The sequence below is a fragment of the Camellia sinensis genome, chromosome 15, assembly GCF_055761805.1.
Source record: "Camellia sinensis isolate YWXY chromosome 15, ASM5576180v1, whole genome shotgun sequence".
Lineage (NCBI taxonomy): Eukaryota > Viridiplantae > Streptophyta > Magnoliopsida > Ericales > Theaceae > Camellia > Camellia sinensis.
In genome coordinates, this window is record NC_138975.1 from 124,826,301 (window position 1) to 124,839,886 (window position 13,586).

The 13,586-nt window shown below is 33.1% G+C and overlaps 1 protein-coding gene across 1 annotated transcript; it reads right to left on the bottom strand.

Annotated features, from left to right (window-relative positions):
• Positions 1-4,163: 4,163 nt before the first annotated feature.
• LOC114317971 (isoaspartyl peptidase/L-asparaginase 1) lies at positions 4,164-10,085 on the bottom strand. Its single transcript, XM_028264777.2, has 4 exons — positions 9,796-10,085; positions 7,684-7,917; positions 6,445-6,531; positions 4,164-4,865 (listed from the first exon to the last, which is right to left on the bottom strand). Exons 1-4 carry the CDS (start codon positions 10,072-10,074, stop codon positions 4,389-4,391), a joined length of 1,077 nt encoding a protein of 358 aa, XP_028120578.2. The 5' UTR covers positions 10,075-10,085; the 3' UTR covers positions 4,164-4,388.
• Positions 10,086-13,586: the final 3,501 nt, after the last annotated feature.

The window sequence follows — 13,586 nt, forward strand, 5'->3', positions numbered from 1 at the left end:
AATATGTAACATTTAGTACAAAATACGTAATAAGGGTACATATGGTATACCTTCTGAGGGTGTATATCATGGAAAAAGATTGAGGCCTCGAATGTGGCTCGAATCGGTCTTTTTTTTTTTTTTTTTTCAAACTGTGTTGGTTTTGTTTTTGTTTTTTTATTATTATTATTTTTTTATTTGTTGGGTCGTGTTAGTTTTGTTGTTTTTATTTATTTATTTATTTATTGGGCAGTTGTAATTTTATTTATTTATTTTTAAAAGATGGTTATGTGTAGGGGTGGGTTTAGAGTTTAGGATTTAAGATTTAAGTTTTTTTTCTTCTAAGTCTTTCTTATTTGAAATAAAAATATAGTAAGGACTCGTACAAAATTATATAAAATTAACAAATTTTAACCAGCAGTCTAACTGATCAGTCAATTTTATCACCGAATCAATCTAACCCAATTGTTTTTTTTTTTTCTATTTGTTGGGCTATATTGGTTTTTTTTTTTTTATTTGTTAGGCTGTGCTAATTTATTTATTTTTTTATTAGGGTTTAGGTTTTAAGATACACATAAAAACCTTTCCAAAAAAAAAAAAAAAACCAAAAACAAAACCAAACCAACATAGAAAGAAAAAGCAAAAAAAAAAAAAAAACAAACAGACAAAACAACTTTTCGAGGCAAATTCGCGCCTCCAATTTCGAGGCCTTTAGCACGGTTCATATATCCTAGCATTCCCTTTTTTTTTTGAAAAATTCTACAATACATACCCTCTTTTATAGTGTGTACCATATGCCCTAATTATGACTTGCAATATTTGATTATGACATATTATGATGTTATTTATTATTTGATTATAACTTATTGTATTGTTAGTTATGATTATTATTTTGATTATGATCTAAAACGTCTTTGATAATACATCACGTAGTATTTGGTTATGACTCATTATTTTTTAGTTATGAGTAGAGAAGAATAAGTTATAATATTTGTGGTAATCAACACCACAAATATCATAACTTATATATAGTACAGATCCCAAAAAAATGTGTACAGCATGACGCTATTCTTTTAGAAAACATTCTCTTCAGTATAGTCCCACTATATTGTACTAAGTTGTGGAATTTATTACGGTCCTATTTTTATGATATTTTTATTTTCTTTTTAAATTATTTGTGTATAAATTATTCTAAAAAAATCAAATCTATTTGATAATTACATTATGATAATTTCATTATTTTTATTATGTATTGACTATAAAAAATACACACGCTCATTTTTTATTATCTATTTGACTATAATTTTTTTTTTATAAATAATTTACATACAATATCTTAAAAATGAAACAAATCATTAAAATATGATCCTAAACCCTACAGCCTCAAACAACATGGTCCAATCTATAACACTTTTTAAAGAACCTCCCTAGTGGACTTGTCTTGCCACGAGGATCAAATAGTTTTAAGACAATATTGAAAAAGGACAATGGCAAACTCTATCCGTCTCCTTTTCAGCACTATCTAATCTATTCATTGTCTTGGACTCTTTTGTCGGTTGTCTGACCGGTCGTTCGATCGATCATCTAGAAATAAGGTAATAATTGCGGCCAACAAGGGTGACAGTCGCGGTAGACAATGTGACAACTGCTATAGACAAGTATTGCATCAGTCGTCTGGGTGATCGCCCGGACAGTCGACCAATATGCACAAAACATGGCCTTTCCATCACCTTTGGATCCTTGATTACCATGCATCTTCATCTGCTAGAGAGTTCAAGACATGATTGGAGAGGAGGCAGATCCAGCTCTTGGGGACCCATAGAATATTTCATAATTTGGTCTCTCTTCTTACTCTTCAATTCCACGCATATTGTTATAATTCATTTGTCATTTTGTATTATAAAAAATACATTATTAAAATTTAATAATAAAAAATAACTTGTAAAACTAAATGAGACAGGTAAGGTCAAGGGTTGATTACACTAAAGTCTCGTTTGGAGACTAAATATTTTAATCAAAAAGTCAAAAAATCATTATAAGTTGTCACATCACTCTTTCCCTCTCTATTTTTTTACATATTTTTTCATAAAAAAAAAATTACTAAAATACTCCGTTCTCAAACGAGGCCTAAGTGGTATAAAAGTCGAGGTTAGAGTTAGGACAGGATATAGGAACAATGTTCACTAATGCTCAATTTGCTCACTAATGTTCACTAATGTTCACTGATGGCATAACCTCTCCTTATCTCTGCTTAATTTTCACACCAGACTTCTAGCTTCTCTTCTTCTTTTAATATCCTCATCAGCCAGAGACCTAGATTCTGCCATCAGATCCCAATCATGCAACTTCTCTACAACTGACTTTAAAAGAGAATCAATTTTACCAAACACCTCCTTGTTCCATACCCTTAAATGAGATCTTAGTTCTTTCAGTTTCTCCATGAGTCTATACCCTACCCATCCTAACACATGAATGTTCTCCCAAAGCTGTTTAACTCCAGGCATAAAGGTAGGGTGTGAAAACCAAGGATTTAAGAACTTGAAGGGTTTGGGTATTGCTATTGTTGGAATTGGTTTAATGGGCTTAGAAACATCTCATTGGTAGCAAGTATGTGCATAAGGTTGAGGTTATTTTGCTGGTGGTTTTGCTAGTTGGTTCTGTGATGTTGGTTTTGTCATGTTGCTGCTGAGATGCTGCTCTGTTTGTCCAACTTACAACAGATCAGGTATTCATTAATGAATTTTGTCACAAAGTGTAATTTTGGGCAGCTCTGGTGTTTTGGCTGGAAGGTTATGAAGGGGGTATTTTTTGTGTTGCTCATCTGATAGAGGGGGCAATTGGCCGTTCATCTGGTTCGTTTCTGTAGGAATTTGCTAATGCATTAGCTATGAGTTGTTGGAGCATTTTGTGGGGGGAGGAGTCAAGGTTGCTTTTATTGTATGGTTGGTTGGTTTTATTTTTGTGTTTGGTTTTGTTTCTCTTTTTTGGATTGGTTTTTCGCCAATCTATGAGTTGAGTGCTAGCAGATGATTGTGCTTCCTCCTTGGTGCCAACCTAGTTGGGATTATGGAGTGTTAACTATAATGCTTTTTGCACTTCCCTCCTTTATTGATGTATTTTGTTCTTGTTTTAATCTTCCCATCAATAAAGTTTCCCTTTTCTTTGTTGATAAAAAAAAAATGCTCAATTTGTTTGGGTATATTTTTTAAAAAATATTTTCTATATTTTTTGGTATTTTGTACAATAGAAAACGAAAGTTAACGACAAATATTTTCTATGGTCAACAGAAAATAAGTTTATATGGACATAAAATATTTTTCACTTTTAAAAGATAGAAATCGTTTTTCGTATTAAAGTTTTACTAATATCACCACACTATCACTATTACTCTCACCTCCACCATCATCACGGCCAGTACCACTTCCACCGCCCCCACTTCCATCGCTATCACCGCCACCACTTCCACCTTTGTTCCATCACCACCACCACCAAATATAGAAAAATATTCTCCAAAAAAATTTTCTGCAAAAGTTTTTTGTAAAAAATATTTCCTATCCAAACAAATAGAGCGTAAGGAAGATCCCCTAATTCATACTTTTTTTTTTTTTTTCTCTCAACTTTTTATATTTGATTAATAATTCTCCTTTTCAACAATTGAGATTAGTCCAATTACCAGAATTTGTATTTCTCACTAAAAGGCCACGGATTCCGCTTTCCTTTCTCCTCTGATGTACTAAATAAAATAGAATATGGTGAAAAATCCATCAAAACAATTTTATAATAGGAAAGGACAGTCCTATCAAAACAATTTTTCCGCTTTTCAAATATTTTTATTTTTCCAGTTCCCCTTCCAAACACTATTCAAATTGAGCCCCAAGTAGAATGAATCAATGAATTCTGATAGGCAAGAGCTCTAATATTAGAAGCCCTAACGAAAATAGACCAATTTTTCTTGGTTATAGATTAATCCAACAACATCACTCATTGGTAAATAGCACAATACTCCGTCATGAATCTCCGCTATTTGAATATGGAACATCTTAATAATGAATAGGAATCAAAAGACTATATGAACTACTAGGAAGATAGAAACGAAGATGTCGAGACCTAATAATAGAAGTAGAGTTGAATTAACACGAAAGACTGATTTTTAGCATGCACAACCATCAAATTAGAGACCAATATTGACAAAGTTGAGACCTAACAATAGAAGGAAACTTGAATTGTCACAAAAGACCTAGCATGTACCACCATCAAATCAGAGACCAAAAGTAATACTTGACAGAACAGAATGGTTCGTCATCCTTCCCTCAAATGGAACTTTAATACCAAACCCTAATAAATTAACAATGTTGTTACTATTAAGACTAAAGACGATGATTAAACTACCAAACCCTAATAATTTAACTTCACACGGATGGCCATATTCCCATTTCAGAATACCCATCTTCCGTAGCACAAGCTCTAAACATACCCGTTGTATTAAACTGCATCGTGACTTCTCCTCTAGCAGACACAGCAACCAAGCCAGCAGTGCCTTTAGGTGCACACTCTTCAATTACATAAGCTGTTGCTTCCTTGAGAGAAAGCCCTTTGTACTCCATAAGAGCTGCCACATCTCGTGCTACGGTAGCTCGCATTATGGCCTCGCCTTTTCCAGTGGCAGAGACTGCACACAAGCTATTGGCATACGTCCCTGCACCGATAATGGGTGTGTCACCAATCCTTCCCACCATCTTGTTGACAAATCCACCAGTAGAAGTTGCAGTGGCTAAATTTCCATCGCTGTCGACAGCCACGCATCCAACTGTCCCGATTTGGCTATCCCCGTCAGCAACAATGGTTTCTTTTGCTTGTTCTTTTGGGGTGGGCAGTGTATAATCTAGCTACAGAATTTATAACACAGTCATTATCTAGTTTGCATCATTGAATGACTTCAATGTCATGTTTGGATCTTGGAATTGTGAAGAGATTTGGGGAAAGAAAAGAAAATGAAGGGATTTGTGAGAAGAAGAAAAATAGCTTCGATTTGTGAGAAGAAGAAAAATAGCTTTTATTTCATTCACTTCTCACTTGTCTTACTTTTTCCCTCCATAAAACTTCATTATCCAAGATCCAAACAAAGCTAAAAGGTTCTTTCCTGAGGAAAATAGGCTATAGCATGCACAAATGTAGTTAATGAAGTTCTGAGTACATTATAGGTACAATTTTTCTAGCAAATACAAATAATCATGCATTTCTGTCAATTTTTAAAGATTCAAGCAAGAAGAATCGGGAGAGAAAAAATATTCCAATTTGTCCATTGAAGTGACTTTCTTTCCAAATTATAAGAGAAGCACTACATGTATGTTCTATAACACTAAATATTTTTGTGTTTATTATATTGCTTTTCTTGGAAAGCATAACGAGAAACAAAGATTTGAAACCTACTACACTAAAAAGATTTGAGTTGACAAGAAGAGGGAAAGACACATTAAGAGACCAGAGCAGACAGGAATATAAAGTTTATTTACTTAACATAGTTAAATCCCTAAAAATTAGTAGAAATTTAGTGCATTCAAAATTTATGAACTTTTTGTTGATAAAAAGGCGAACTGATCATGCATTTGGTAACATGCTCATAACTACAAAACAACCAAAGAAACTAATTTCCATTGTACCATTTTTCATAATACACTAACAGAAAAAAAGAAAGGAATTGGGGGAGGGGGGGCCCTAAACACCAAAATGATGCATGTTTCATTATTTCCCCACTAAAAAATTTTAATCACCCTTGCCCAAGGAAAAATAAAAAATAAAAGATCCAAACTCAAGCCCTAGTCATATTGTAGATCCTATCCTACTACACTGCAATATTAATACCAAACCGTATTCCAGTTCTCATTGATTTATTTATGTATGATCTCCAAAAGCAAATGTTGCAGAAAAGAATATGAAGAGCTTAAGTGGATTTCTAAATGAGTGCTTCCTGTGAAAGCAGTTCCAAAGTGAATGGGAAAGCTTTATTCTCAGCTGACCAGAATGTTTGGAAGATGTAAGAAATATCATGTGCATGCGAGGTCAAGCTGAAATGATGATGTTTATATTGGTTGAATAAACAAACAGGGCTTAAAGTTTAACACGAGTTGTGAGCTCTACAACAATCCTAAAGCCCTTTTTTCCCTCGGTAAGTATTATGAAGTTCTTTTGGTACAAAGGAAAATGGCCTTTGGAGTGAATCAGGAAAGTTCAACAAGAAACTAGAAAACAGGGAATAATTTTTTGACCTTATCCTCCAGATATTACATAAATCCAAGGTCAGACTAGATTGATTTCATCCAATAATTAAACATGCCTGAAAAAGTTCTACCTGCCGAGATTATTTAAAAACCTGAATGATCTAGGTACTGTAATGTAGAAAGCAAAAATCTGTTCTTCTGCGGTTATAATTTCTAAACTTTATGAGAAGTAATATAATAAGCATACCTGAACTCTGTTGGCTTCTTTTGCTTGTTTTAACCTCTCAATATTTTCTGAAGTAATGAAATGGCTTCTATCCAAAGTTTCAACCCCCTAAACAAATAAACAAAAAATATTAGCATACATAAAAAATGGAAACCAAATCAATATATATATACAAAGAAGAAGAAGCGGTAGAGAAGAAACAAATAACATCAGGAATAATAACAGAACCAGATACAACAATTTACAATTGGAAATTAAAATATAGATGCAGTCCCTTAAAAAATACCAAATGTCAAAGAGGGGTTTTTTTCTTCTTTTCTTTTTGCTTTCCTTTGTTAAAATCTTCAGAAAAATATGTCATTTACTCCAAGCAAGCTGCCAATATTAATATGTAATACATTGTATCTTGATTAGAAAGTGGCACTATTTCGCTCGAAAATATCAGAGCAACTTTGTTCAGATTAGGTTGTGTAACTTGCGTTGGGTTGAGAAACCCAGGACAGACACAATTGAGGACACGCCTTTAAAGATCGATTCTCTCACGTTCCTCTCAGTATCAAATGAATGCACAACTGAACTAGCCCAGTGGAGGTAGATGGGTTCCAGAAAGGAACAGCAAGTGGATCAAACTGCCAGTTCCAATCCTTGACTGAGCTGATGTGTGACACATACACAAAAACTACTCTCAAAAGTAGGAGACAGACATAAACACTTGAAAATATCTATCATTGTAGACTCATAAACTACCTCTTTTTTAGAATGTGAGAGAGAGAGAGAGAGAGAGAGAGAGAGAGAGAGAGATGAATCAGAAAGGTTCATTCTGGATTTAAAGAGAAAAAATAAAAAGGAAAATGAAATGTTATTTGGCAGCATTTTGGCATTCTAAATACTGACATAACCCCAGCAGATTGCTTCACCCAATCTGTATATCCATTGCTATGGAACTTAGAAGAGTGGATTTTGTGTTGGAAGATTGGAACCCTAGGCTCTAATCAAATGTATTAGAAAATTTCTAGATTAATAAAATCACAACAACAGGAAGAGCTATTAACTGCTAAAACATTAATCTATGCTATTAACTGCTAAAACATTAATCTATTTCGTATCCTGAACAATTGAGATGATGTCACTGAATTGATTAAACTTACATGAATAGGAGTCTTCAGCATCGTGAACTTAAGTAACAAATAAAGAAACAAGAAAATAAAATAAAACAAAACAAAATGAGACAGCAGCCATATACATATAATCTTCACTCACTTGTTCCTTTGCAAATGCCTCAGCACCATGAAATGCAAGATATATATGAGGAGTATTCTCCATAACCAGCCTAGATAGAGATATGGGATTAACGACAGTGGTGAGACCAGAAACAGCGCCACATTTCTTTGTTTTACCATCCATGATGCAAGCCTCCATTTCAACTGTGCCATCGCTGGTTAGGACAGACCCCCTACCAGCATTGAAGTGTGGACAATTTTCTAGTTCACGCACCTGCACAATCCAGATTCAGTAAAATATTTTATTGAAGACAAACCAGGAACATCAATCGCAAATCATCCATATAGAATGAGAAGAAAAAAAAAGGCTCTTGCCTTACCTACAAATTAGCATTCCATTATACTTCCCAATTTTGTGTGTCTACAAGTTGAATACAATTCACCATAAAGGAAGAGTAAGATGCAACATGATGCATGGTTGTCTGACACACTTTTAACACAGTTAATTATGATACCATGACACAGAAAAGAAAAGGGTTCAAAAAGATCCTAGCCTCCACAATAAATATATTTTTTCCATATCCTATTGTAGTTTATTAGTGCTTTTCTATTCTTCCATTGTTATTATAAGTGAGCACAAACCCCCTCTATATTAATCCTTTTTTTTTTTTGTTTTTTTTTTTTTTTTGAACGATCCGTCCATATTAATGTGAAACCAAGTTTCCTTGCATGGTGTGAGGAAGACCATAGGCCATCACCACAACAGGAAAAAGGCATGATGCATGTTTGTCTGACACACTTTAACACAGTTAATTATGATACCATGACACAGAAAAGAAAAGGGTTCAAAAAGATCTTAGCCTGCACAATAAATATATTTTTTTGCCATACCCTATTTTATTAGTGCTTTTTCTATTCTTCCATTGTTATTATAAGCGAGCACAAACCCCCTCTATATTAATCTGAAACCAAGTTTGCATGGTGTGAGGAAGACCGTCCTCTATATTAATCTGAAACCAAGTTTGCATGGTGTGAGGAAGACCGTAGGCTATCGCCACGACAGGAAAAAGGCATAGCCCATCACTGAAGAGTAATTACCTTGTCTTCTGCGAATATCATGTTGGTTGTGTCCGCCCAATAGCAGGGGTTAAATATGTACATGGTCCAAAAAACAAGAAACATGGTAAAAAAATTCAAAAAAAACCCATTGGAGGGCACATGGTCAAGTGGTGTTCCGGACACATGTCTGGTCAGGTTAGGAAACCCAATTGTCAAGACAAACCCCAAGGAAAAAGAACTATTTTTAGTTTTTCAACATCCTATTTGTCTACCAAGATTACCTTTGTATCTCTCCAAGGTATAAAAAAATAAAGGGTAAATTATAGTGACCTCCCTGGTTTGAAAAAAATACAATAGGCCTCTCCTATAATAACAATGGAAGAAAAAATACTATACAGTTTTGATATAATTACACTGACCTCTCCTCTAACAAGATTAAATAGACTAAAACTAATGCAAATAGTGCGAAAATATAAAAATAGATACCATAAATTATACATTTTAGTGTAAAAGATATGACAACATCATTTTGTCATATATATAAATAACAAATTATTAATAAAAATGGAACTATGTGTTATATGAATTAAAATTTCACATGCACTTAATGTAATTATGTCAAAATTATAAAACTTACTGTATTCCCTCTAAAACTCAATTGAGGTCGGTGTAATTTACCCTAAAATAAAAAATAAAAAAAAAATGGAGAAAAAAAAAAGTGCTATAATTTGCGCTCAAATCACAGAGAAGGGATAGACTTTGTGCTTTGCCTTTTCTTCCTTGTATTCTTTATTGAACAGGAATGCCATAATGGGTTTTCCCTACAAGTCACGAGTATTATGGTATGGTACTTTCCTCGGTTTCACTCTTAGGTAACCAAACGCATCTCATCAGCTAGAATTCTATGAATCATAACTGAAAAAGTAAGTAAAACAAAACAAATTGAAAGTGATAAAATCATAGATGCACACACAACTATTGGATCTAATTGTTTGTATAGAATCAAATGCTTAATAAAATTTCAACGGCGTGATCAGATTGATGAAGCTAAATAACAACACGACGAGCGATCAAGAGAGAGAGAGAGAGTTACCACAAGTTCGACGACATCCAAAGGGGAGTGTTTGGATTGGAGAGCAGCGACGCCGATATCAAGGCAACGGCGGAGGGTGGCCTCCCGCGGCACACGGCGCTCCGATGGCAGAGTCACCGGGATGTCGCCGGCGCCGCCATGCAAAGCGATTGCCCACCCCATTCCTCCACTCTCTCTCTCTCTCTCTCTCTCTATACCCTTTTCGAGAGGGCGCGCACACACTTTATAATTGAGTAGTTGAACTACTGCTACTACTATGGCCAGAACAGAAAGGTCCATTTCCGAAACAACGACTTGGGGGCATTATGGTAATTTAATGATCTCAAATGTGAGTATCAATAAAAATAAAATAAATTTCAAAAAATTATTATAAATTTCAAGTTCATCTATTCAACTATATTTTTTAAAAAAAATAAAATATTTTGTAATTAAATTCAATCACACATTATATTTTTTAAATAAATATACTAATATAATTATAAATTAAAGAATTTTATATATAAATTGAAGAGAAAATTACATTAACACCCCCTGAGGTTTATATTTATTGCAGTTCCCTCTTATCTTTTAGAAATTACATCACTCTACCTGAGGTTTAAAATTTTATTATAGATTGCTTCCTCTCAGCTAGTTGACTGTTAAGTCAACTAATAGATTTTGCTTATGTCAGTAATTTAATTTTTTTAAATATCAATTTTGTTCTCACTGGGTAAATTACATTAACACCTCTCATATTTTAGAAGTTACAATCTCTTTCCCTAGGTTTAAAGTTGCATTACCAATTGCCCCATCGGTTAGTATTAGTTAAAAAAAAATTCATTGAAAAAAAAATTAATTGGAAAAAAAAATTGTTAGTCAAATTTTAAAATTTCTGTTTAAAAACCAATGTAAATTCATTTTTTGAATTTACGTTTTTCTTCAAATTTACAAACTGAGACAACTTATAAACCAAAAAAAGTATCAAACAAGTTTTTATGACAGTTTTTTAAATTTTTATAAATATAAATTAAAAACTGAAAACGAAATAGTTACCAAACAAGCCTCAGATAGTAAAAATATCATAAAATTAGCAAATAATTAAATAAGTTACTAACGTAAGAAATGACTTATCAAAAAATTCTTAGGTTATGTATGGTTTGATTTTTAGAAAAAAAATTTAAAAATTAAAAATTAATTTGGTTAAAAAATAAAAAAATAAAAAATAATTGTCATTTTTATATAATTTTTATCTTACGAGTGGTTAGAAATAATTTTTTACAAATTAAATATATTTCTTCATATTTATTTTTATTAAATTTTATTTTTTTTTTTAAATGTCAAGAAAGGATTCGTATTAAATTGAAACCTCAGGGTGTCAATGTAATTTACCCTTTAAAGTGTATGTAAATGTTACGGGTAGATATGTCATTTTAACTTAAAAGTTAATATCGTCAAATAATTACACTGACAAGGGGGGTCAGCGTAATTTCCCAAATGTAAAGGGCGCACTGTAATAAATATAAATCTCAGGAGGTGTCAATGTAATTTATCCTAAATTGAAAGATTTTTTAAATAAATTCAATCACACATATCACAAATTTGAATATCAATAAATCAACAAAGATCAAGTATAGATCTCCAAAAATATATATATATATATATATATATATATATATATATATTTAAGTGATTCATAATTCGTAATATATTTAATTGTGACAAATTCCAAATGAACAAAATTAACAATATAAATCAACTAGCATGTACAAAAGTGATTTACCTTGTAATTTCACAATTGATAAATTGACACAAGAGATTTATCGTGGAAAAAATCACAATTGAAGTATCCACAATTGCGATAAAAAAAAATCACGGGCCAATGGCCACTAAACAATCCATTATGAAGATAATGAAATTACACAAGGGTACAAATAATTCATTCTAGGAATGTCTTCCATCTCTTGTGACTCTTTCATCCACGTCTTCGTCTCGGAATTGAATAGCCTAGTGTTGAATCCACAACACCCGAGTTGAATCTACAACGATGAACAGCTTTGAACTCCTTCAAAGCATTCAAGCTCAATCTTCGGAATCCAACGATGAGTAACTCAAAGATGTTTAGATGGTAGCAAGCTCCTTGATGTAACAAATAACTCCATTTGGGACAACAACCTCACCAAGATATCAAGGAAAATAATAGCAAAGCTCTCCAGCAATCTACTCTAGAGGTCTGGAGGCTACAAACTCGAAAGCATGCTCGAGCAAAAAATACGAGCTCTCAGATGTTTTGTAGTCTTAAGTTTGAACCTTTATATGTGTGAATAACGTTGGAGTTGTTGTAATTGAAAAATTATTAGTTGGTTTAGAGGGCACCACATGATTATGTTCCTCATCAATCTCAAACCACCAGTTTCTTCATATTTCTCAATCATCTAACATAAAATTGTAGGCTCTACCTCCTCCACTAATCACAATGCATATAAAGTGTGGGTGTTGATTTTTGACCACACAACCAAACAGGGAAACTCAGCAGGAGAGTAACGGCAGAATAGATTAAGCTTGAACAACCTGGCACAGAAAGATAAGAATCCGGCAGTGGTTCGTCCACCCAAAAATACTCCGACGATCAAGTCAGTAATTATCTCTCAAAGATAGCCAATAGTGTTTAACTCACTAGACAGAGCATAAAGAACATACGTTAGACCCACGATGGTACCTTACTTTTATAGCCAGCACTAGCCTGATCCCCGCAGAAGCCTAGCTTCAATGGACTTTGGCTTATTAGGCCTCGTTTGGGAACAGGCTATTTTAGTAACTTTTTGACTTTTTACGAAAAGATGTGCAGAAAAGTAGAGAGATGATATGATAACTTTTAGTAACTTTTTAACTTTTTGGCTAAAATAGCCACTCCCTAAACGAGGCCTTACTCATCTTGGACTCCCAACTAGATAGAGATAAACTCCGTAAGAGCTTTATTTTTATCCTAACTGAGGTCCACCCCCATTCTAGGGCTCTTGTCCTTTATCCGTTTATCTCGGATTCTGATATCTCCGCAGATAACCTCGACCTAGCCGAGATCATCTAGGCGCATGATCAAACCACGTGACACCTCAGCTAACATGTCAGCGTCACCTTGGCCACATGCTGTCATTCATAAAATATGTCCCCACATAAAGTATCACATAGCGTTATCTTTGGACAAACTAATGACTTATCATTGTAATTGATGAGTTTGTTAAATATTTTTTATTTAATGATTATGTTATATGTTATTCAACTTTTTGAAGTATTTGAATATTCAATAAAATCTCTCCTAAAAAATGTGTACTTTTAGAATAGAGAGCTTTCAATTTAGGTAAAGGCTTTCTCGCTACTCCATTTATAAATTGGACTCTCTTGTTGGCCCAGGGTGGGCATGGATCGATGGTTTAAACTATTTAAGCTTTGTTTGGCGTATAGAGTTTGAGTTAAAATAGTTACAAAACGATTAAATAGATTTTTTAGTTTAATAAGATAAAATATCACATTTAAATTATAATTATTTCAATTTTTTTTTCACAAAAGTCAAAAAAGCCAAGAAGTCTATCCCAAACGAGGCTTTTTAGTCCCAAGCTAAAATAATCAAAAAGTCAACGCACATCCCAAACGAAAGCCTAATGTATAGGATTTGTTAAGTATATTATTTTTATAAAAAAATTATATTATAGTCGCTTGATAAAATCACATTTGTGTCAATAATTTATTTTTAATATTTACCATTGACACAAGTATAATCTGATCAAATAACTATTAATATCCAATCAACTTAACTT